The sequence below is a fragment of the Eurypyga helias genome, unplaced genomic scaffold (genome assembly GCF_000690775.1).
Source record: "Eurypyga helias isolate BGI_N326 unplaced genomic scaffold, ASM69077v1 scaffold12400, whole genome shotgun sequence".
Classification (NCBI taxonomy): domain Eukaryota; kingdom Metazoa; phylum Chordata; class Aves; order Eurypygiformes; family Eurypygidae; genus Eurypyga; species Eurypyga helias.
In genome coordinates, this window is record NW_010227711.1 from 1 (window position 1) to 26,856 (window position 26,856).

General features: G+C 39.2%; 1 protein-coding gene across 1 annotated transcript in view; it reads right to left on the reverse strand.

Annotated features, from left to right (window-relative positions):
- Positions 1-4,521: 4,521 nt before the first annotated feature.
- WFS1 (Wolfram syndrome 1 (wolframin)) overlaps positions 4,522-26,856 on the reverse strand; it is a 32,213-nt gene continuing 9,878 nt past the window's right edge. The window contains 7 exon segments of the mRNA XM_010157270.1: positions 4,522-6,256; positions 6,258-6,310; positions 7,954-8,099; positions 11,890-11,970; positions 12,644-12,814; positions 13,596-13,740; positions 18,139-18,221. Of these exon segments, the coding sequence (XP_010155572.1) occupies positions 4,522-6,256; positions 6,258-6,310; positions 7,954-8,099; positions 11,890-11,970; positions 12,644-12,814; positions 13,596-13,740; positions 18,139-18,221 (2,414 nt within the window).

Consider the following 26,856-nt stretch of genomic DNA (forward strand, 5'->3'; position numbering starts at 1 on the left):
CCATAAAGAGCACTTTCTCTTAAAACTTGTGTTTCTGAACTGTGCACCGGCATGTAATTGTAGCACTCAAGAACAGGGTTAAGAGAAATATCACCCGAGAGCGGGAAGAAAATCAGATGCCCTGGCAATGCCGCAGGGCAGGCAGGCAGCAGCTGCGGAGAGGCTGGAACGTGGAGGATGCGAGGCAAGCGTTCGGCAGCAGAAGAGAGGGTGCACCCCAGGACTCCCGTGTCCCCACGGCCAGAGCTCACAGCACGAGCCGAGTCTCCACTCGGGGCAAATTGCCAGCCCTTCCACAGCAGCTTTTCTCCCTGGCTTTGGTGCCGAGAGCTTCACGCAGCCTGGAACGGCACCGGCCTAGGGGATCCCCCTGAACAACGCAGCACCATTACAGCACGTTGCTACCCGGGGCAGAAGCTGCTGTCACCTCACCATGGCAGTACAAGGTGCCTTTTGAGCACCGGGACTCGACCTTCACAGCAGCAATCTTCCCTTCGTGTCTACCTGCTGATAAAGCAATTGCAAGCGTGCAGCTGAGATGAGAGCGCAGCCTCTTTTAACCTCCTTAATCTGCTGCTGAACACAACCCTTATCCTGAAAGGCTGCAATGGATTTCACAAGTATTAAGAAATTATTTTACAGTCTTGAAACTCGTTTTTGCCTTTTTCAGTGGAAATAATAGAGAAGCCAAGAGGCAGGCGGGCCCGGGTGTGCTCTGGAAGGTGGCATACTTACATCAAAGGCTGCTGGTCACTGGCTGTGCAGGGATGTAAGAAAGTACTGTGCTACCCCACCGGTAACATTCTTATTACCCTGTATTACAAAAAAATTTGCAAGCAAATTTACAATTAATAATAGCTATTTTATGGCACTTAAGAGCAGTTAGTCCTAGAAAATAAACCCACATGTAATTCCTACAGGTCTCCTGATTTCCTTCATTGAAAGAACTGGACAAAACATGAAGTATAAACTGCATTCTTGCCTACTGCAAGAGGCTGTTAGTCATTACAGAGTGGGCTCTCAAATCATCCCGAATTTCTATATGCGTCTTCTTGTTTTTCTGTGCTTATGGAAGAATGTACCAGCGTGGAGAACAAGCAGTACTTTTTCATGTTACTTTGAGGATGAAATTCAAATAACGAATATTTACTCTAAATTCTGTATATTCTAAATGCTAAAGCTGAGCTTACAGAAGGACAGCTGAACCTAATTTAGATGTGTCAATAGCCATGTAATAGCCTCCTTCTCCTCTTCCCTTAATTAGTATTAATTCAAAAGATTGCATTATCAGCCCAGAGAAAGGGCACCTATCTTTGGAATGGTTTATAATTCATCATGTCTTCAAAACGGAGTAAGAAAATAATAAATGTAGGATTAATTGAATAATTAACAGCAGCTGCCACATTCTGTGTCTCTCCAATCTAGAAGACGGACTGGTTCGGAATATAGAGCTGTAGCACACACGAGTGGAAGAAAGTTATTGCGGGCCCTGTTTGCGTGCAAGATGCAAAGCAGACAGAACACCCTTTGCAAAAACACCTTGCCTGGAAATGGAATTGCTTATTAAATGTTAGAGATTTTGTGCTTGTCAGCTAAGATACGAATTAGAAAGAAAAGATTTATTTTGTAAAGGTGTTGAACGCTGAACACTAGGCCGACAAGAAAATAGAGTACCTATCCATCAAGTTAGCCTTAACATACCCTCTTTTTCCATAAACATATAAAAACATCAAGAAGGAACACTTGAGAGCTAACATTAAAGGGCATTATTGAAAGGTCTTCAAGTCAAATTTACCACCCCTCTCTCCCTTTCAGATACACACAGGAGCTGAAAAATGTATGGAATATTATATATTATGTTACAGATGGGAATGGAGGTACCTGGATTAACCCTTTTGTCTTAAAAAGCAACTCCTTCCAAAGTCATCCATAAAATATCGTTCATCTTGCAAGACTTCCCACATCTGACTGCTGTCAATTTGTCCTTTTCGGGATGTGTAATAACTTCTTCAAAATGCTCCACAGTAAGTCACTAAATTGACAGACATCCTTAAAAAGATTAAAAGCTAAAAAACAGAAGAATTATGAGCATTAGTTCCGAATGCCAAGACTGTTTGCCTTTTTCCTCCTGACAAACATGATTAATAGTTGCACAAATACATGTATGGGGGGGTGGGTGAGGAAGAAATAGTTTAAAATTCTGTATCTTTTCTGCTTAAATTGCAGAGCTGGGAAGAATGTGTAGATACTTAAGAAAGTATCTATGCATGTTCTAACAAAAGGTTGGCTTATTTCCAGCCAAAACGGGACCAGGGAAACAAAACTATGTCACAATCTGCATTTGCCTGCCACCTTACACTGTTTCTTTTCCACAGGTGGAAAAGAGACAGCTGGTTGAGTTTTCAAAACTAGAAGCACCCAGAAGACATGACTCGACCTTATAGATCTTCCAAGGGGCTCAAACACGACTACGTGGCTTTGGATGGTGGAGGCCGCCTGCTCCGCAGCGTCAGGCTTGGCTCACACCCTGGTAACCGGGCAGCACGCCTGTAGGTGCCTTTGGCTTCTTCCCAACAGCAGCCCAGGGTGATTTCAAGAGGGTGCTCGTAGTTGGGAGCGCAGCCAAATGGCTCATTTTCCCAAATGTTTCCCCTTGCCTGTCAGGAGTTTGCACAAATAACACTACTCCTTGACCCCAGTGATGACCAACGGGCGAAGGCAAAAAAGAATCTAATGCAAGATCAGTGGAGTAGTCAGGGAAACAGCACGATGTATCTGTGAAATACAGTCATCCAGGGGTCAAAAAAAGGCAGTACGTCACAAAGAAAGCTGGGTTAAGCAGTATGTCTAGGTTTCACAGCTACAAAAACTTCACCTGCTGTACTCAAGTTTTACTGATTTTTCTTTTTTTTTTTTTAAAGAAAGCCAACCGTATCCTGGGCTGTATCCAGAGAAGTGTGGCCAGCAGGTCGAGGGAGGGGATTCTGCCCCTGTACTCTGCTCTGGTGAGACCCCACCTGGAGTGCTGCATCCAGCTGTGGAACCCCCAACATCAGAAGGATATTGACCACTTGGAACGAATCCAGAGGAGGCCACGAAGATGCTCAGAGGGCTGGAGCACCTCTGCTATGGGGACAGGCTGAGAGAGTTGGGCTTGTTCAGCCTGGAGAAGAGAAGGCTCCGGGGAGACCTTAGAGCCCCTTCCAGTACCTGAAGGGGCTACAAGGAAGCTGGGGGGGGCCTGTTTACAAGGGCCTGTAGTGACAGGACAAGGGGTAACGGGTTTAAATTGAAAGTGGGGAGGGTTAGATTGGATATCAGAAGAAGTTCTTCCCGGAGAGGGTGGTGAGACACTGGAAGAGGTTGCCTAGAGAAGCTGTGGATGCCCCCTCCCTGGAAGTGTTCAAGCCCAGGCTGGAGGAGGCTTTGAGCAACCTGGTCTAGTGGAAGGTGTCCCTGCCCATGGCAGGGGGGTTGGAACTAGATGGTCTTTAAGGTCCCTTCCAACCCAAACCATTCTGTGATTAAATAATGTGAAGCAAAACTTCAAGTACCTTGCACCAGAAGATTTTGCACATTCTAAATTGTACTTTCCAGTGAAAGCAGTTATCAGCGCATCATAAATGACTGCTCACAGTGACAAAGCATAATGAACAAATGTTGTACCCATTTAATTCAAGTTTGTATTTTATGTTTATTTGCACGATACAAATCATTAAACAAACACTGTATTTCAGTTTCCACTCTAGACTTCTAGGTACTACTTACAGTTGCTTTGGCTTGTCCGTTACTGGTACCATCTCAAAACCAGCTTTCTCTCTGGTGTCTGTCCTTCACACACCAGCACGGGTTATACCTTCGTGTCCCGTATTGAGCTCTCATGGCCAATCAGAACTAACAGCTTATTTTGTACAGAATATTTAACGCAAAATGGAAGCTTGAGGACTTTTTACAACCTTGTTGGGGTGTGAATTTTTGTGCCCTTTCAAGAAACATTAATGTCACTATCTTCTGAACAAATAGTGAAATGACGAGCTCTGTACACAGGTATCACCACCAGGTACTGACTGTAAGATCACCTTTTTTCGAGAAAACACCAAATAAATACAAGCAATATATGCAACATAAGCTGTTGTCACCTACCTATTCTAAATCATACCTGTGAAAATACAAAGGGGCACGGTGGGAATATTTAAAGAGTAAAGTGCTTTTAACATTGAACAAGTGAATGCATCTAGTGTTGTACCACAGGCAAATATATATCCATTTTGGACAAAATGGTCTCCATGCAATCAGTCAGCAGCAATCTCCTGTATTCATCTGTAATACGAGTCATACAGGGTTTGAAGTCAGGGTACAGTGTGCACACTTACAAAACTCAACCAATGCTTTACACTAGCACACATTTTGAGCATCGCTACAGCAATTTTTTTTTTTTTTTAAACCTTTTAAGAAGCCAAACCTTTGGTAGTGTAAATGCAGCGTACGCTGAAGACACCACTAAACCAATATGAGAGCTCATTATGCAGCTGACAGGAATGGGAAGAAGAAAAAATCAAAAGCAAATTTAATGGCTTTATGCACTGTGCTCCTCCAGTCATGCTCTATTTTCACATGCCTCCCTGCAGGTAAGAGTTTAGACATGCAATTCAAGCAAGTGATTGCTTTCAGTTCAAAGACAGGCCATTTACTGCCAAGACGACCCTCCAGAATTGTGCTGAATTCAATTATACTTCCTTGCCTCAAGTTCAGCAACACTTTTTTAAACTCATTGCTTGCCTTCAGCACAATATCTTTGGTTATATCATCCTCCTCTATAGACTTGGTTCCATTTTTGCTACTGAAAGGCATTCCCACAGTTATTTCAAATTTGTACCGATCAAACATTTTCATGTGGCAGTTATGCTTTGTCAAATACTTGAGACGACACAATTCCTCCTCGTCCAGTGTAACATTTTTGGGGTCACAAAGAGGGTAGGTTTCACCATACAAGCATCTCATCCAATCGCCGATAAAAAGTGGAAGCATATTTATGGCAGATTCTGCACTATTGTCGATTTCTGTCACGCGCACATATTTGAACCTCCCAGTCCATGTCACTCTGTGTCCCTCCAGGTGACTACACAAGATCTGAGTGCGTGCCATGTTCGTCTCCTTCCACGACCGGGGCCCGCAGAGGAAAGCGTACTGATTCCACGTCAAGGTGGAGTTGTAAACTTTCATTCCCTCTGACCGATACACATAGAACCAACAGAACAACACTACAGCTGTAATCCACACCAGAATGAGTTTCACAATCGAGCTTCGAGTGAGGGATTTAACCATTTCAACTACAGAGAAGTTTACTTTCGTCCACCATCGGAAGAGCAAGGGAACAGCACACAAAACCAGAGTCACTACAATTTTCATGAGCTCCAGAGACAGAAACCACTTAATGAAATGGATCAGACACATCAGTGCAACGCCTACACCTAGCACTGGGAGTGCAAAGAGAAAGAGAAAATAACCAATCGACGCACGAACGAGCCCAATGCCAGAGGACTCCCGCAGAATGACCCCAGAGAGTTCACACCACATAAAGCAGACCAGATATGGGACCAGATAGCAGTAGGTGCCTTTAAAATTCCGTAGTTGTGCCATTCTGAAGAAAAGATAGAACAAGTACAAAAACAGAAGGCATGGGATGCTTACATTTATCACAAAGAAATGGCCTACAGGAACAGTAAAGAAGGTTTTACCTAAGAATTTCAAGTAGCCAAAATTCCCAGGTAATACCTGCAGCAGGGATAAGCAACCTGCTGCTATCTCAGTCATTAAGGCCCTTCGTGTGTAAGGTTCTGCACACGTGCTTAAACTCATGTAACTTGTCACTGTGAAGAAAACTGAGATGGTAGCTAACTCTGAGCATGGTATACAGTCTTTGCTTGCTATAGGGAAGGAAAAAATGACAAAGAACACTGAGAGTAAAAAATAAACGTATGGTTCTAAGTGATTCCATCCAAAGTTTACCTCAGCTTGCTCAACATCTAGGTTTGGTTCAAAACGAAGCAGCAAGTCAGTCAAAGCGCGGAAGTTTTCCCACGCCTTACTGTCCTGAAAGACTTTCAGTGTGCAAATCACCATCGAAATGAAGGACAAATAGAATATGACCAATGGAATAACAAAGGCAAAAAAATCAATTGTCAGATTACTGATGATGAAGAAAAAGATGAGAGCATTGATATGGTGTGTTGGAACAATGGTAGACAGCCAATGAATCTATAAGGTATTCTTTAATTTCCATAATGGCATGAAGCGGGTATTTGACAACCTGGAAAGAGAGAGAGAAGCATTTTATTTATGAGCAGTTTGCTGTCTTTACATCACAAGATATTGTTAGCTGAAGCAGTAGCAGTCAGTTGTTTAACCTCAGCTGGCATGAAAAGATTTATATTTCAGATGAATGTTGCCAATAAAATGAGATTACTTTGTCTGAGATTATTAGCTCTATTTTGATTAATTCAGTCAGATGAAGCTCAGAGGTGATTCTGATTTCAAGAAAGATGTATTTCATTACCTTAGGCACAAATAATGAAATGACTTCCTAGTCAAATATTCTGCTCTGCTAACTTCCTACTGAAGGCAAAACTACATGACTGCAGCCATGTACTATCCTAAATTGTTATTTGAGCTGTGAACACTGTAGCTTTAAAGCACCTAACTCAGGCACTGTTCTGCACAGATTATGCTATACGTTCCGATACTCATATACACTACGGAAAACAGTGCCTACGAAGGACACAGGAAGTCTTTACAGCTGTGGTTTATCTTTAAAACAATTCTTCCCAAGCATCTAGGGGTGCAGCTGTCAAAATCTGGTTTGTAAGTAGTAGAAATATCTCTAACTATAATTACTTTAACTATTAGGGATTCTTTTAACTCAACAGTAACCGCACAGGATCTTAAAGCTCTATCTTACATGGCATTTTCCAACACGGGCATCAGGCAACAGAGGATTTGCTGGATCAAATCCTCTCCCTGTGACCAACCACACACTCTACATAGGATCAATAAAAAGGTACAGGATCTTTCAAACACGTATTCAAATACTGCATCTGCACATTGGATGCTGCAAACAATCCTCTTTCCCCCACAGAAAAACAGATGTTATGTTTTTCCAGAATTTATGCTTTTATATTAATCAGTTCAAGGGAAAGGCCAAGAATGCTGCAGCAAAGATCTAAGCATTGTGATGAACGCGCACGACGACTTGGGCATGAGCTTATTTATTAGAGAAGGTATCCCAGTTGTCCTTCATAAATATATCTCTTTCAGAATATGTTACTGAAAAGATTGGAAACAGGTACCCCATATCTCCCACCTTTTTTTTCTTTTCAGCCCTCCCATATGATAATGGACAACAAAATGACAACAATTATAACAAACTCTCATGTCATCAGCTAGAAACTCCCTCTACCTTGCTTGAAATTTATACCAGTATTGAATGCATGCCCCTTAACTTCTCCCTCTCCTTTTACTACCTAGGAAATCACTAACAGCATGTTCCACTGTTCTTGAATTCCTTCATCATAGAACCTTTTCACACCTCAAGGATATGGATAATTTTTCCCATCTGCTTGCTCCTGTTTAAATAAGAAAAATATGAAGCATATAAAACTATCTATAATAAGAATACCACAGTTATGAGAGGGACATTTAAATCCTCCCTGAGATGCAATGAAGGTAGATCGCCCTGTTCCAGGGAAAACCATTATCCCTTTCTCTTAAATATAACACAGATATATAAAACTGTAAACATATATGAAGTCCAAAAATAAATTACAGCAACAATTCTCATACTGACCTATATAGACTAAATACCAGCTTTAGAGTCAAGCACAAGTCACCTCTGTCTTGTCTGGAGTGCCTAAGTTACAGCCCTGCCACAGAACGTGTTCAGTACTGCCTTCCTACCTTCAGTCGCAGAGGTAACTCCTCGGGAGTCTTCCCAGCCAATTCATCATCATCATCTTCCTGCATGATCAGGTTAGAAGGGATGATTCCCTTGGCATACTTCTTGGTGATTTCAACGAAGTCATCCAAAGCAATAAATTTTTTAGCTAAAAGATAAAATGCAGATTTTGAGTAAACAGTATCACTACAACACCGTACTGATTATGCGTTGGAATATTCATTTTCTTTCCTGGTATTAAAGGTGATCTACTCTGGGCTTCACAAACTGAGCTACCAATAACCCAGCCGGCTTACCTTGCAATTTGTTCCAAGATCTGTGCTGAAAACAAGCTGCTTGTGCCAGCAATATATGACTAGTAAATCTTGTCAGACCAGCAGGTAAGTTTGTTATATCAGTAAGCAGGAGAACATTGTGTGAATGTAACTTATCTGAAAGTATTCCAAGGAAAAAAAGGCTGCTGGATTAGGTCCCACACTTTTAAATCATAATCTATATATCCTTGGTAACGTCTTGAGAGAGTTCTTTAACTAGCAGCCACACTGGAAAAGAAGACTTGTACAGAAGAGTAATGAATTATCTGTACATTAACTGAAAAACTGACTTCTGATTTTGGCACTTAAAAGGCATTTTTCTGAGTTCAGAAGTTACAGACATAAAATTATGGGAAATACCCAATTATCAGTCTACAAGACTAAATACAGATTACTTACAGCGTAGTAATCTAATATGCTATGGGGCTATGCAAAGGGCCTCCCTCAAACTCTATCAACTGTGATCTAAACCAGATAGTCATCCAGAAAATATACTTTGCTCAGTTGTACACAGAGACAAGACTTATCACTCTGCCCTGGAAGATCCTTATCCACTGCACTGAGTAGAACAGAGCCAAGAGTTTATTTCCACAAACTCTAGGGATGCTGCAAGACAGAAGATGATTTATACGCGGCTTCAAACTCTTTTCACATCCAGTTCCTTACATTAGCATGGATTAGCTAGTTCCTGTGGCAGACAAACTTGATGTCGTTTGTAAAGGAGGATAATTAACAGCAACTTTTTCCCCCATACACTAAAGCAAATGACATCGCTGTAGATATGAAAGACTTCTGAATGACAAAATCTGTAACGGGCCTCCTACACAGTAAGTTTAGCTAGTCAGCTGATACCGAGATAGGAAAGCTGCCCTGCTTAATACTAGTTTGAGATTTTAAAGAGGCAGAAAACCAAACTGCTTTACTAAATTTAAAATCAGAGGATTAGTAAGCTTGAGCCTTTTAATTTTAAAAATCTGTATTTATGTAAGTTATATATATCAGTATTTAATACTGAAAACACTGTAGATACAGAACAAAATTATGTATTTGTGCCAATATACCTGCTTTAGAGGGGTATCAAAAGAGTTCAATAGCAAAGCAGCAACTTACAATATATCTTTTGCTTTAATCTCACAACACGAATGTTGCCTTGTGCTTGGACTTCTACTCCACCTGTCCTTGCATGAACCTGTATGTCCCACACAATACCATCTGGCATGCCTCCCAACAAACAAGAAAGGATTTATTTTTGCTAACTAGTCTCATTATTCACAGACTGCAAGCTGACTTTGGTTGCACAAAGAAATCAGTGAGACTCCTTCGGTGTCCTTGGTGGGGTTCAGATCAAGCCTAATACCAAATCCGTAAGCTGAATTCATTGTCTTTTGGGACAAAATATATAGGTGTAAAGTGGTCTTTTTTGGTGTGAAATCAGCATGCAGATGTAGTTAGAACCTCACCAAAATTCCTTAACAGCACTTTTACAGGACCATGGGATCTCCTGAGAGGGAAGGAGTTATTAACTTACTTATATTATAGACGGTCTATCAAATGTACTCTCAGGCACACAACAACTGCCCATTGACAAAGTCAGCTCTAATCTTCTGTTTATACCTCCATTAAGGCCACCCCAGATCACGTATCTGCAAACACATATCTGGCTTAAAAATGATCTTCCAAGTGTTGTCAATGTATTAAAACTGAAGGAAGAATCTTCTGCTGGCAAGATAAATGGAGAAACTCGGTGGATCAGAGAAGTAAATGCTGGAGAGTAACAGCTGTCTTGTTCATCCATGGAAAGATAGAAGCTCTCTAGAGAAGCAGTAACAGCTTAACTCCTACTTTAAGTGTTTGATGAAAACTTTTCGGTTTTAAATGTTATTAGTATTTTGTCACCTAAGTGTCTCTTAAATTGATATAAAAAGCGTATGTTGTAGATTCTACTTTATTATTCATAGATTTTTTTTCTTCAATTTGGTTATGACAAATTCCCCTGCCTCCCCCATCCACCGTAGAGAAAGAAAAATATGCACATCAATTTCCGCCTACGCTTACATGTAGGTTCATTTACTCTCCTGTTATTTTATCTGCCATTTAAGCCTTCAAAAAAAAAAAAATTGCCAGTTCCTTTTCTGACACTCTTGAATTACTGAAGAACCCAGAACAAAATAAGTTGCTTTGCACTCACGTTCTATAACCACGTGCCAGTTCAGCAAAGGGAGGGAAAGAACGCTAGTGTGGTCCTCTGAGCACCAACGCAACACAGCTCCAATGAACCCAGCCACATCTGCGTTACGGTACCATGACCAGACCACCTAACACCATAGTCTTATCCTTGAAGGGCTATTTCTAGCTTTCCAGAAGCAGCAAACGAGTCACAAGAACAGCTGACCTACTCTCACAGAAGTTTTGATAGGACCAGAAGCCTGGTCTCCAAAGCACTGTTTCTCCTGTCACCTACTCCCTCGCTCGTCTAACACAGGCATTCATCCCACCTCCTCTTCTTCTTCCACGAAGGTTAACGTAAAAATGAAATACTCCACTCTTCTTAGGAATGTTAATTTTCAGAAGTCACCTGCATAATGAACACGATCCTTGAAGGTAAAGGTCAAACTGACCTAATGAAATGCAGATCTAATCTTTCAAGGAGTTTAAACCTGCAAACCCCCAGATTTTGCTCACTAATCCCCATGTGATGCTTCAGTTACACACATTTTCAACTACAGACGTAAGTAATAAGCTTTGTGACATTTAAAAGTGCCCCTCAAGAGCTGAGCTAGACTGCACATGAACTATTTCATATGAGCTACTGCATTTCAAGAAAATGAGATTTTCCTGACAATGATTAATCGAACCTTATGTTAAATTACGTTCTTGAAAAACTACACATGCTGCATTGTTTATAATTAATTTATTTAATTTAACAATTTGACTTTCCTCCTGAAAGCCCAGCAGCACAGCAGCATTTCTTAGGTATTCAGGGCTTGGGGGAACTTTATTTCAAGCCCAGCCCCCCTTCCCCCAACCATACCTTACAAACCTCACAGATTTGGGTCTACGAGTCTGACTCTGTGTGTGTTGAGGGGTTTAATTTTCCCGAATACATAAACTAAGCTGCCTCTAAGTTATGACAGGAATATCTTGGTGCATCTTTCCTATATTAATTCTCCAACAAATATGAAAAGACAAACATTAATTATAAGAGAATGGCAAACAGAGGCCAGACAAATAGAATGAGGGATATGTCTGCATTAAATGGCTACATAATTAATTACCTTATATGAGAAAGCTTACTACAGTTTAGAACTAAAAAAAAAATGTTGAAAGCTCAGAATTTTTTTTTGCTGAATAGATTTATAAGTGCTGAAAGGGCAAGAATATAAAAGTAACAAGTGACAGGCAAACTCCTCCTAATCCCTGACAAGTTGACTGTAATGGTGATGTCTTCTGTGAGTTCACATGCAGACTGGTTATTTACCTCGTACATATAATTAATTGACACTATCAGTTTATAGCAATCCAAACTTGCTATACATTCTTACTCTGGCAGCACAAAATTGCTTACCAAAACAAAACAGAAACCAAAGCCACAGGCAAAGATTGAAAGCAGCGGCACGCACTCACATTCACTGCTCACTAATCGCTCCAGCATTCTTCTTTGCTTCTGCACCGACTTTGGGACCGGGCCAGGTTGCTTCTCACCATCTGGTTCAATAATCAAAGTTTATGGAAAGTCAAAACAGTCAATTAAAGTGATCAAACAACAACTGGAATGTTCTTCAAGCTGCAATAGCTAGAGAATAGTATTTTCTCAAAGTCAGGAAAAGCCATACAAATAAACAGGTAACAAGTGGCTATATAGCTTTCTATATTCCTATTACTACACTTAAAAAGGAAGCAGCATTGGTATAGCTAACATATACTGCCTTAATGGCACAGCAAGCCGGATGTCTTGAAGACTGAATTTGTAATTGAACTACCTAGTCAGATATCATCAGGATGACTGTTAAGGGGAAAAAAACCCCCTACAACCCACCCAAAAATCAAACAACAAACCACAAACGCAGTAAACCCATAAAAGATGATTTTTCAAGGACAGCAAGTGTCCAATGACAACATTTAAAATATTTGATCCCTCATATGAGTGCTTAACTGAATCACAAGGTACAGCAAGAGTTGGTAGGTCTTCATGAACTAACTTTATTGGTCCAGAGAGCCCAATTATTAAAAAAGAGTTAGTCTCGTTAACACTGTTACTCTTTAAGTAGATCATTTACTTTTATCCTATGCCTGATGGTTTATAAAGCCCTTCAGGTATCCTAGCTGTATTCTGCCTTCAAGTCTGTATTTTATTGATACCATAAATTAGTTCACAAACCTTCATTGTCAACTTGCCCAACATTTTCCAGTAGTTCAGAAACTGCTAATTGCTTCTTCTTTTTTGGGTTTAATTTCCAATACATGACTAAGGCAGCTTTCCTCACAGCTCTTTCCAAGTCAGTCTCAGATGATAATTTTTTCACCTCTTGCTCATTCTCAGATGTAATGCCTCAAGAAAAGAAAAATACATTAGATGCTATTATCCCACACCCATGCAGAAATGACAGATTTCCTCAATTTATTTTTTTCAGTTTAGTCTGAAATTTCAAGTTTCGCTCACATCTTGACCACCTAAGTAAATTGCTCAAATGCCTTTCTGTGCCCATTGCTTATCAAGATCTAATCACATTGCTTAAGTTTAAATGGTGCTTCAAAGACCGTGCAAGACACACATTATTGTTACGTCTTGCTTCAACTTTTGCAGTAGAGCAGTTTGGGCAAAAGATGCTGCGGATACGTATGGGTGACATGTAAAAGGCAGCAAGAATTTAATGAAAGATTTTGGCTTGGGATTGGTTTTGTTTTCCTTCAAATCAGAGTTCAGATAGTTGGCAGACAAGAGGAGACCATTCCAAGCGTGGGAAGTAGCATAAAAGAAGATGTGAATCTTCAAGTGGGAAGAACACAGCGAAAAAGGCCAATTAGGAGCGAGGTTGGAGAGGGGTGAAAGAATGAAACAGCAGATATGTAGGTGGTGTGTGGTTATATGTGACCTTCATGGTCAAAGAAAAGAAGCTTCAATGAAAGGTGGGGAGGGGAAGAATAAGCATGAATTCCACGAAGGCAGTATCAGTAATTGCTGCTTTTTAGATTACCTATTTGAACATGCTGTCAGCAACTACTCACATAATTTTTGCCATGAACATTCCCATCATATTTTAACCCTTTTTTTCAGTGGTAAAATGAATACAGTAAGAAATGCAAGCAAAAAGGCCTCAGAGAGCCCATACCTCTTCTGTCTGCCAGGCATCTACGCAACAGTTTGACAGCTTCTCTCCGGCCTTGTTTAGCAGCAAGGATGAACCAGTCAACCGCACTACAATTGTTGAGTTCTTCATCCTCCTCTTCTGCTAACCTTAAGAAGTGTTTCCCCACCTAGAAAAAGTGGAGGATAGAATTCTTTCAATAACTAAAATATACTCTAGTCTCCCTCCTCTCCCACCTCCTGGAACTTGGCAAAACTAAACAGTCTGAACAAAAGGTCAAAACACTTGCTCCTAGCACTAAAGAATATAGCTGTAAGTTGATCTTCTGCAGGGAAAGATCACTTTCCAGAACTGGAAGCAAAATGGAATCGCAGTACATTCAACCAGGTCAATTCATTAGTTGCTACTGGTCTCTGGGCATCTAGCAGGATCAGGTAAAGCTCCTGGTGTTAAAAGTAGTACTAAATGTCATCATTTTTTGGATTCTTTTCCTCCTGTAACAACAGTCGGACAATACTGCTAGCCTTATTTTGAAAACACAAAAATTAAGTGAAATAACTGGTGCCAGTAACATTCAGATGAAATTAAGTTATTGACAAGGAAGGAGGCTTCAACAGTGAAAAATGCCTGACTCACAGCAGTTTGGCCACTGAAGGTCGAAGCAAAAACTCATGATTAATTAGTGAATGGAATAAAACTAATACTAAGTATCAACCAATGTCACTATTCTAGCCTGTAAAAATCCTTGTATTTAGGATTACAGAAATTATGGAGCAGTTGACTGTATTACTGTGTCACAGATATGAAAAAGCATCTGTTTTTCTACCTTTTATATAACTGAAATATATGGTAAATTACTGGCATATATATTTTTGCAATAGCATAAAACACTTCTGCTTATCCTACCACCAGGTACTAATTATTAAATGGCAGAAAGTGGCCAAATTTCTGGACATTTTATCTGCATGCCTGGAGAATCTGGGAAATGCTTTTGCCTGGCCAACTGAAGTAACAGTAGGGAGAGCAATTACATTCTAGGAGTAATTAATGCAAAACCTTAAGTGTAAAGCTGTGTAACTCCACAGTATTATCAGCTGAAAACCAACTTGTTTGGTGTATTTGTGCCTTTGGTATTACCACTAACAGTGACTAAATAAATACCTTTGAAAGAGTAATAATTCACATTACTGATAAGTAGATTAAACACACTGATATAAAAAAGATCTTTTTCTTCCATTAAAGGTTGGGTCTCCAGCCTTGCAACTGGTTTCATACCCCTAAGCAGGTGCTCCAACAACTTTTACATAGATAGTTATTGAATCGACATCATAGTGATTAAATTCATAGTGGATCTATCAAAAAACATACAGAAATGAGAAAAAAAAATTGTACTAAGTAATCCAAAAGTCAGAACTAAACATGGATTACAAAGTCACGCCACAGTTCAACAGGCAGTGCACTGTTACAGTGTCAAACCAAGAAAAGGGTATGTGAGACAGACAAAAAAAGAAACATTTCGGCAATTGCCTGGTAATTTATCAGCCAACTGCAGATGTACCTTCAGCTGTTTATTTCAGGAAGGAATTGCTTGAACACGTAACATAGTAAATAACATCTTCTGACAAGAACAGCTGTTTGTTGAGCATGTTTATATTTACAGCCATTGAGATTTTGAGCAAAGCTTCAAGAGTAGTAGAACTTAACGATGCAGCTCTTAACGTTTATAACGATCTCTTGGATGTAGAAACCCATTGCAACATAAACTAGCAGATATTGGAATTCGTCATATTGCACAAGGCAGCAAGCACAGAATTAAAAGAATACCACAACACCCGTTTTATGACAGAAGTGGATTTTGGCTTGCCTGTGTGTTTTTCCTGTATTGGTTGGGGTTTCTTTGTTTGTTCACTCTGGTTGTTGGATTGGGTTTTTTTGGAGAGGTGGGGAGATTTGTTTGTTTGTTTAAAGTTCAGCATTAAGACTTAATCATCTGGCCCCTCAAAAAAAAAATCCATAGAACCCACCCACAAAATCTGAGCAACCAGAAAATGTTTTTCCTTTATTTTGATTATAAAATTACAAGCTTTTTTGCATGTTAGAAAGTTTTGGTAGCAAGAAAAAACACTTTAAACATACATCTAGGCTTTCCATGAAATACTACTGTAAGGTCTAGCAGCTCTCGCTGAACAAGCCTGGTGGAACAGCCACCTTTCACTGTCACAGCAAAGCTCCTACACAGAACCACCTGAAAACAGCTTCATAGCTCTGGCCCACAGCAATCAAAGGAGGAAGAACTGGTGGGGAAGAGGTGTAAAAATCAGATTCACCATTTAAGCAATCAATTTTCTCTTTCCCAGGGGCTAAATCTGTGAAAATGAAGTCATAGTTGCTAACGGCTTAAAGCTTACTTTCCTACTGTACCTCCACCCAAAGGTTGCTTTCACCCCGTGGGCTTTGGTGACCCAGGCAGTTCTCAAGCAGTTCCCTTGCAGAGATGCTACGGTTAAAGACGCAGAGCTGCCTTTTCTCCATTCCAGCATTCCAGCTGTAATCGGTGTACAATTATTTCTCAATAAGGAAGCTACATAAAGCTACAGTAATACAGGTTGACAGCCACTCAGAGTGCATTTATTTCCATAGTCATTGCAGGGTTATTTTTGAATAAACGCACAGTAAAAACTGCAAGCCAGTGAACCGAGTGATTTCTTGTGTTTGGCTTTGTAATTTTTAGCAAACAGCACAACTGTGCCATCTCAGTTTCTCACTTGTACTCTTAGCAAAGTGAGAAATAAAAATGTATTTTTCTAACCGATTCTAAAGGGACATATTTAACAACAGAGGATAATTTTGTTTAGGGTTTTAGAAACTAAAAGTTAATTCTTTCTCTGCAAGTCACAAGAAATTTGATTGCATAGAAAAGAAATGACTGTATTTAGGGTTCCTTTTCATGCAGTCAGTTCATCCTGAGTGCACACTGAAGCAAAATTGTATGCTGGATCTCTTTATGACAAGAATCCTAATATTGTGTGGGAATAGAAAGTGTACATAGTTAAAGAGCTAAAGGGAGTGAAGGTGGCATGAATTGAAAAGGATAAAAAAAATTACTGTTTATATGAATACATATTCACACATCATAGGCTTAGATTACATAAGGTGTTCCATACTCAACTGAAAGTTGTATCATGAAAGAAGATTTATGGGATTTGCTTTCTTTAGCATGGAGGAATAGAGCCAAAATGTGGATTTTACAGCAGCGATCACCTCAAGGCTAAAGCTGTATCCTCCGCAAAGCCACCAGCTGTTCCAAAGGTGAGGAATTTGTTTCTGTCTTCAGTTACAACTCCAAGGACACCCTGCCCCTCAAACAAGTTGAGATAGAGTAGGGAGGGAGCCTGGCACTGCCGTGTTTTTTACCAGTTTTAAAAGGATTTCTTTCCGATCCCCACCTTCTATTTTTATTTTAAAAAAGAGTAGTGATCCTTGGAGAAAAAAAACAAACCACTAGCGAGCATGTAGGAGACCATAACCACTCTCTTTCACCATCAAAGCTGAAGCTGGAACAGAATGCTCAAGTAAAACACCATGTTAAACACTAATTAAAACCCTTCTAAACAATAATAAGCTATTTATACTAGACCAGTTAGACCAATATGCCAGATAATGGAACAGAGTGAAAAATTGGCACTTCAAAAAAAAATTAAAGGAACATGTAAAGTGCTAGCACATACAGGAACATAACTGCCATTGTTAATTCAGTTATATCTGCCATTACACAACGAAACGTAGCTATTTTTAATAAACAAGGTGGGGCTTCTTTTCTAAAATCCTTTAACTGGTTGCCCAGAGATGTTGTGGATGCCCCATCCCTGGCTGTCTTCAAAGCCAGGTTGGATGGAGCTTTGAGCAACCTGGTCTAGTGGAAGGTGTCCCTGCCCATGGCAGGGGGTGGAAACTAGATAGTCTTTAAGGTCCCTTCCAACGCAAACCATTCCATGATTCTATTAATCCAACAGAGAAATGGTATCAGTGCAAATCATCAACCTCTGTTCCTGCTAAAGCAACTTTATGGCAGTTACCTCCACAGAGTCCAGCCTAAGAGTCCTGATGTCTCTGTATGTAGCAAAGGACTGAAGCAACAGTCCAAGCTTAAATGGGGTCATTTAGATAAGCAATTAGTTTTGTTCCAATGGCAAAATTAAATCCAAACATCATTTAGTAGTCCCGACCTGCACATCTTCACAAGAAACTTTGGCACTTTTTCTTTTTTTAAAAATGAAAAAAAGAAAAGCAAAAGCAGTCCTGTACCTTCTCTATGCTCTCAGCCTATCCTCCCTGTTTTCATCTGTGTCCTAAAGGCTTACTCAAGAGTTGAACCTAAAACCGGTAACGCTCCCAAACAAGCCGCATTTCTCAAGGCAGAGAAACCATCTGGCATCACCTTTCTTTGGACAGTTTAAGATCAAAACAAATACAGTGCAAGTAAAGAAGAGATAATATTTATACAGCAGGGAGTGCTATTTTTGGAATTAAGAGTAGACAAGACTGGACAAAGAGCATGTAAAATTACCTCTGTTTGTGCTTTCGGTTCTCCAGCTTTGGCCCTCTCCAGCAGTTCCTCAAAAAGCACTTCAGGTTCTTCCTTCATAGCCTCTGTAAATGTGATAAAGGGAATTGTTTACTAGCAGTACTTGAAAATATTTTATAAATCATCAGTGTATGCAGTAAATAATTAAAGGATTATATTTTAAAAATCCAACATGAGGCTTTTGCAAGAACAGGGGAAATTAACTCTCAGTACAATATCTGTCTCAGTACTGTACTTCAGCACATTTACTGTTACTTGTTACCTGCCACAGGATGACACAGCTTCTCATTTACTTCCACAGAACTCATTTCTCAATTGAAGACTATTCGTTACAATAGATATGAGCATCTGTGGAATATGCAGTAAGCATCAGCTTTTGTACTATTACTATTCTTACTCCTGATAGCACTTAAGTCTTTCACCTTGCTGCCTCTTCAGTATTGAAGACTTTTCAAGAGTTTGAAAAAATTAACCTGTTGTTAAAACATGTCCAGTACATTTGAAAGCTCAGCTCCTCAAACCTCTGGAGTGCACAGACACTACTAAGAATGATTACACTACTATAAACCCCACTGTTTTGTGTCCAATTCCACACTCAAACCTGATTTTCTCCTTTCCCATCTACTGCACATTGCTCCAGCAGTCAATCATAAAGAAAAATCTCGAGAGCTTTATCTGAGATCTAGTGTTTGCAAACAACGTCACGCTGCATGCTACTTGATGAATGAAGAACTGACAAAGACCAGAACTGCTACTTTTTATGATGACTTCTCATGAATTAGTTTGGAAGAAATTCAAAGAGGAAAATGAGTACAATGTGTATGCTGTAAGTGGAGTAAGTGTAAGAAAGGACAACAGACCACTGATTAAGAATAACAGCTTTACCAGTCAATCTAAAATTGTAGCTAGAAAGGAAGATCTAAACTCAACCATAAACACCAAAGCTTCACCTGTACACACCACGTTACACCGCAAGGTTGCCAAACACACCGTGACACTTGGTAACTACACTCTGGGGGCACAGACAGCATGAGAAAGTGCGGTTAGGAAGTCGTTTCCAAACGTAGGAAACCAACTGAGAGAAGCTTTCTGGCATCTGCTCAAAGTTGAAGTTTTCAGCCTCTACCTAATTTGGGCAGCAGTAATACGAGAAGCTGGTAGGCAGCCCGCTAGCTGAGCTGCCATTCAGCATCAGCTCTTTTTCAAAAGGTGGGAGGAAGGAAGAAGTAAACCTGATTCCAAATAATCTCCCAAAGAAATTACATTCTTTAACATCCCTGGTACTGGGACTGTTTCCAAACAAGAACAGGCTACAAGCCAAAGCTTTCATTAAAATGGATGCATTTTAACAAGAGCAAACCACGAAGTAAGTTTCGTCCTTCACCATGCCACAGTTTTGTCTGCCAAGCTCTGCTTGGAAAAACACTAGTGCCAGATTAGAACATGTTGTCTGGCTAAACAAGGCACATAATGAAAAATAATTTTCATTTAGTACTCAGTCTTTTCAGAAAGCTGTAAAAATATTATTGTAAAACAGGCAAACACCATCCCAGCAAAATTAACCACTTAATCTCCTTGCCCTGATATATAACGAACAGGCTTGAACTCTAAACAAGTCATAAGCTTGTTTTCCAGAAGGCACCACTCACACCAACAGACATCACTCAGGGGCTTGCTGCTTACAATACACAAGAGCTTACAGGAAAGTGCATAGTTTTTGAAAGAAACATGATATTCATCCATCTACCCCACCCAAATGAAAAATTTGGGCAAGGCAGTACTTTTCTGTTTCCTTCTGTGCTTTCACATTCATTTACTTATTTTTAATCGAAATTTCAGCAGCAGCAGCCTTGACAACATGTTTTTATTTTATTTGGACTTGTTCAGAGTTTTCTACCTTGAGAAGAGACCATCACAAATATTTTGGTGATAATCTGGATAAATCAATATAGGAAGCACCACTGAGAAGTTAGTGTTTGATAATTAAGTGGAATTTACACACATACACTGTAGAAGGCAGTTTGCTAAACTGATATAAGCCATAATAAGAGAAGCAGGCCTCTGGTAGCTTATAGATGTTTCCTTTCTGTCCTGCTCCACCTGCCACACATAAGAGCCTGGCATGCCTCTAACCCCTTCCATCTCTTGCTCAGATGAACATCGGTTAGATAAGAACAATATTACTACAATAGAAAGCTCTAAATCATTCACATTTTGCTTCTTCAACACCAGGAGACAGTTACTTTATTGTAATCACATTGCAAATTAACATGTAAATAATGCTCTTCTTGAAGTTGGGGGTGGGGGGAGAAGAGAAAGAAGTGTGCAGCCTTGTAGTCCAACTACCACCTTCACTGAAAAAAGAAAATAAAATGTGCTGGTACCGCAGGCAAACTTAAAATGTTTGTTCTAACAGCGCTGACTGCCAGGGCAAAGAAACACTTTCTGCTGTAATTTTCAACCTACTGCCCAAGCCCTCCCACTCAGTTATCACTTTTACATACTCTCACATGTGACCTACAAATATAAATAAAAGATAATTAACTATGTCTGTGGGTTGACAGTGTAGTCGTAGGGCAAAGGCAGAAGAACAGGTTGAGGAGTGTTTAGGAGATTAAATTTAGAACAGCTTTAGTATCATAGTGTTCCCATAACTACCAATACTTTTCCTTTGCTTAAAGGATAAGCAACAGGATAAGGAAAAGGATAAAGCATGCATGACTCAAATTTCATGGCTGCCATATCAATTTACTCTCTCAAAGTATTTTGGCCAGTCTCTGAAGGTAAAAGGTCCAAAACACAAAGTGTGTTTTGGAACAAGGATAGACAAGACACTTTCTTTCACTGCAGCTCCACACTAAACCAAAGATTACACCAGAGTAAATGCACTCCCCATAAAAATACCATAAAAAGTGGTGATCTATAACTTATCACCCTTGTTCTTAAGTGTGTTTTTAGTCAGAAAATGTCTTGATGTGTATTCCTCCCACATGGAGTACTGCAATGGAAATGCTGTCAGTAGAAGCTTTTATTTTCCAGCTTTGCTAAAAACTCATGTCTATTTAATGTCAAATTTACTGTCTTGAATATAAAAATTTCCAGAAGAGAGGAACATTCATCTTGCAATACTTCATGTATCTTTTATGACAATTAAAATAGACTGCACTAGCTGTTGTGTGTCAGGTGAGTTTATATAAGCCAATGAAGCCCATCAGTTATTCAAGGTTCACAAACACTGCAGTCATTCAAGTGAAAGCAGGCAAGTCAAAGAGCACAAGCTTTACTTGGCACATAGCATACATATAAGAAACAAATTAAGACAAGACTGAGATGTGGAAGGGTGGTTAGTACTTCTATTTTGTCATAGCTCCTACCCTGCCACCAAAACATGGTGTAAACCTTAGTTCATCATCAGGTTACTTTGTGGTTCAGTTCCTAATTTACAAAACCAGTTAATTGTGCCTTCACAGAGACAGGTCACTCCACACAAATTATTCAGGGGATATTGGAACAATTACATTCGTAGAGTTTTAATGTTTTATTTTTATTATTGCATGTGATTAAGTCTTAATCTCAAGATATGAAATTATACTGTACCCTTTAATTTTCTCTGTTCTGTGAAAAAAAAACCCAAATGGGAAACAAAAAACAATTAGTGATCTGCAAAATATGAAGCAGATGTATTTCTGAGTCTTGTGTTTCTGTCCTCATTTTATAGAAAACAAATCTCTGAAGGGCTACAGAAATATCCAATTTTGAAATTCAGGCTTTTTATTTAACAGCTTAGAACTGTCACTTAAACCTACTTTATTAAAAAACATTCAATACGATGAAATTGATAAAGGCTTGTATGCAGTTCAGTCATATATAGCATTTACAACAGCAAGATAAACTGTGTATTATTAGCTGATAGACTTCAAAGATGCTATCAAAACATTACTAGAGTAATTTCTATTTTTTACTAGTAAGAAGAATGTTTTACAACTCCAGAAAAATACTCAAATATAGAAGTCTGAACACAGCTGTTTATATAGGGAGGTTGTAGAATGGCAGATAAAACCTAAAGACTATTATTTCCTTTCTGAAACTTACTACTTTGCACATTGACTATATAAAGTAAGATTCCAGTTTTCAGTCCAGTTTTGCTGCTACAGGCTTAAGTGGAAGTTTAGCATTCATTTCACCATAGGCAGGAATTTTTACCATTTCTGTTAGGTTTTGGCCAGAAATGGGAAGTATTGCAAATGGAAACATTTCAGATCATAAAAGAATACTGTGCAATACTAGGTTAGGATGTGATTGTTGTCCCCTGCCTCTGAAATTCAGCAACTAAATTGACAAAATGAAAGTTAACCCATAGTAGGGTTTAGTCCAAGTGAGATTGCAAGACATCAGTGCTTAATATTGTTAAGTCACAAAAGGGAAGATGCCATCGCTGATTAACTAATATAAGCCTTGACTTTGGACTACATCAAGTATTAAAACCCAACGAACTCTTAAACATTCATACAAGGTTTGAAGAATGGTCTTATACAATCCAGAGAAGAAATATTTTCAATGCAAAAGATTTTATAGACAACAAAATTACACCAGGGTGGTTGTAAAATTTCCTTCCCAGTATTCTAGCACATATCCATAATAGATGCAATAGATTTCCAATCTTCTTAATATCTTCACATATACAACTAAAAGACATCATGTGTGTGTCAGTATAGTTAGGTTGACTGGTCACAAGGTGTCTGATGACATATTTAGCAAAATGTTTTGCACACACTTTAGGCAAACATTGTTAAAAAAAAAACCAACCCAAAACACTGTGTGACTTCCATTCATGAATGCTAAAGTATTGAAAGGCACATAAATAATAATAAGGAAAGATTTTTAGTTATATGTATACATACAGACTGGATCATACACACCCAACCATGACATAAAGCAACCTCAATTTTTAAGTGCTCTTCTAACTGCTAAGACTCACCACCTTCCTTAAAAAAACAGAATCCATTAAGGTTATTTCATGCAGAAACAGCAATAGAGTGTATACTAAATAATAAAAATGTTTATTGATTTACTTTCCTATCAACACAAACATACTAAAGCTCTCAGCAGAGAGGATTTAGCCAGGACAAGGGAGTTTCAGCACCTCCCCTATCACCACCAGCTGGCCAGGTGCACACAGCTCTTTCTTCTTAGGTCACAGCTACAGCACCTGAATTCTCCAGATAAAACAAGAGGAGAAAGATCACGAACAAGGGATACCAAAGGCAAAACTTGGCATTTCAAAGTATCACAATCTCTGATGCCTTTGAGCTTAAGAACTTACTTTTTCACACAGTTTTTGGGGGCGAGCCACAAGACATTGGGTTATCATGTACAATTTTTACACAGATGTAAGCCAGGCACTCCCAAGTGCTTTGAACAGTGGAAACCTAGTAAGAATGGGATAAGGGAACACTGAAAGCAGTTTCTCATACAGGAAGCAGTAATGAAGACAAAATATTCATTTGAAATATATGTGTTTAAAAGAAATTACAGGGTTTACAAATGAATATTAAAGCTGCATGGAAACTGCTGAAGAAAAGATTAATGCATTAAGCAACACCCACACTAACTGTATGAAAGAAACCTGTATGGCATACACACTTTATATGATCATGACTACAAGCGCTCATTTGGGCTCAATAAAGAGTGATAGGGACGTGCAGGAGGAGGAAAAAGCCCATGTGCTGGGCAGAATGAAGGATCTGAAATGACAAGATATGAAGTAAGATTTCTGGATTGGCCTTCCCATTTTGTTAGCACGGCAAGTGTTCCTGAAGTGACTGATAAAGTCAGGAAGAGGTAAGCATATGCACAATACATCTGCTACATTCAGTCCTAGCCAGTGGCAACACACTTCCAAGCTCACTGAATGCACGGAGAAAAGTACATACACATTTTTACCATTTCACCTAAAGGTTTGCCAGTTGATGCAGATGAAAACCACTATCAAGGTGGCCCAGCAAAGCACACTGATCAATGATAAATAATTGATCTCCCAAATGAACTTGCAAATTCTAGAGTTTAAATACCGGATTTTAAAGGCAGTTTCCTTGGTGTTTTGTTTGAATAAACACAGCTAAGACACTCAGAAAAAGCAGAGCAGAAAAAAGGCCAGAAAACAGCAATAATGACCTCAACTACCTCCCAGAAAGTATCACATTCAAGCATGATATAAGATTTTAGATACACTTAATAAATAACTTCATGAGGTAATCATTGAAAGAAACCAAAAGCCAGCAACCAACTTTTATTTCTAACTGAGCAACACACAGAACCTAGTTTAAGAGGTTAGTGAGCCACCCTTGTTATACTTAGTACCCAGACAGGAGGGTCAGAAGCAAAAATTCTGCTAGAGTCATGTTTAAAAGCAATGACAGATTGAAAAAAAAGAAAAGAAGTTCTTAGAAATAAGAATGCATTATTGTAAAACTGAAGCCATGACAAAACAAAACAAAAAAAAAAAAAAAAAAAAAGAGAGAGAGAGAAAAAGAAAAAAATTTAAAGCATGTGCCGTGATAGAGAAAAAGGTCTCGTCTGGAGAATGACTCAATGCAGAATCTGTTTCTACTTCTTCATGCCTTTTTCAAGCACATAAGGAGCAGCAAGCTTCGCAGGTAGACTGTAGGGCCTATGGACAATTCAGGGGCAATTGAATATTTGAAAGAGAGAAAGCTGCAGTAAAAGATCTACCAAAAGATGTTTGATTGTGTTTTTCTTCCCTGACAGGGAATAGCATTGAGAAGCTCCTGTGCTGGAGTCCCACACTTAAACAAGGCAGCAATGGTTTCTTTTAACTGTTGTTTAAAATTGTAGTTTCTCTTAGGTGTTTATTCAAGTGCTCTATTGAACTATATACAGCAGCATGTAGCCTCTCACTTTAAGAAATGGAAAGCAGAGAGAGAGATCTGTGATAACAGAGACCATTAAATCTGATATCCATGCAAGGTAAATATGTAAAAGGAAAAAAACCTATAAACCAAAACTTAAGGAGTCAAAAGGTTGGAGGACTAGCAGATCATATTTCTATTTCCAAAGGTAGTGAGTCCTCACAGAAGCCCTCTAAACAAATTAGAATGTAGGCTGTTACATGGATAAGTAAGAGATTAAGAAATAAAAAACCCCAAAGAATAGAAATATACAACTTTCATTCTCCCAGGGGAATCAGTTTAGACCCACAGGGATATACAGTAAGGGCTATATTATTCAATGCATTTATGCATGAACAAAAAAAAAAAAAGGGGGCTAACACAGAGATGACAGTCTGATGATGATTCTGTGTTATTCAGGTCTCAAAACACCACCTCAGAAGAGATTACAAAAAAAAACAAACAAACACAAAACAAAACAACAAAAAAACCCCCCAAAACAACCTGCAAAAGCATTTCATGACTGAGTAGGTGATAAATGGCCAGATGAAACGCAGTAAATGCAAGCCAAGACAACACCTTATTGCACACACAGTGTCGAGCTCTGAACCAGTTGGAATTGCACCACACACTTTTATAGGATGAAAAAAACCCAGAAGGCAGTAGCTCAGTGCTAGTAAGACACTATTTCCAGGGCTTTTTAACCTGGGGAAGAAACTGGGGAGAATGATACTAAACACATGAAGAATTTGCAAAATAGAAAAGGTTAACAGACTATTCAGTAACTCACCAAATCCAAAAACTAAAGGGCATCAACAGGTTAAAAGTATTTGGCCAATGCCAAATATTTATAAGAGTTTAAAAAGCACCTCGACAAATCAAGGGTAGAAGAAAAAAAAAAAACACACCAACCCAAACCAAAAAACCCCCACAAACTGAAAGCACGTGAAACTGCTGTCAAGTAAGGACAGCATTACCACTGCATTTAGAAAAAGCTCCCTGGCTCTAACTGGCATGCTGTGAACAACAGTGTAAAGAATTGCAATGAAAGACATAACAAGAATCTTGAACAAGTTGGTCACAATTCATGTTCTCCAATACTAATACTGAGCAGCGACAGCAACTTCTCTTATCCTTCACAGTTCACAAACTAACTCCAGTGTTAGGTAAGGTAGGAGAGAAGAAAAAACTGAATGGCATCCAGAGGATGAAAAACTGCACTTTGTATTTTCATTTGCTTTATCCAGAGAGCTCTCTACTTCGTGTAAAGGGGGTTTTGTTCCTCTAAAAAGTCACAGGAGGTCAGTTTCCCTCAGCTCCATGTCATTAACTAACAAGAGTAATTTGTCAGTTAATAATAAATGTGTAGGTGGAGACAGACATTATACACAGAAGACAGATACAGGACTAGTTATTGTAACCGAAAGAGCCTCTTCCATGACTTCCATTATGATGAACTTGAAGCTGGATTTTATCATTTATGTCTAGATATTTCTACAAAAACATTCCTCTGAAGTGCAACATATAAACCTTATGCCATACCTAATGTTAAGATAATAATAGGGCCTAAGTAGCACTGGCAGATAAGAGTCAAACTGTTCTGCTGTCATTGAGTTATAAATGCACTCTGTGCCACAAGGGTCATCAGGGAAACTAGAGTTTATATTAAACTGTAGCTATCTAACTGAGCACTGGATTAGCTTGAAAAAGAAGCAGCTGGTACACTTCAGAAACGTGCTACAAATCCTGTCCCAAAGGAAGTTACAGTGGTACAAAGAAAGGATGCGTATCA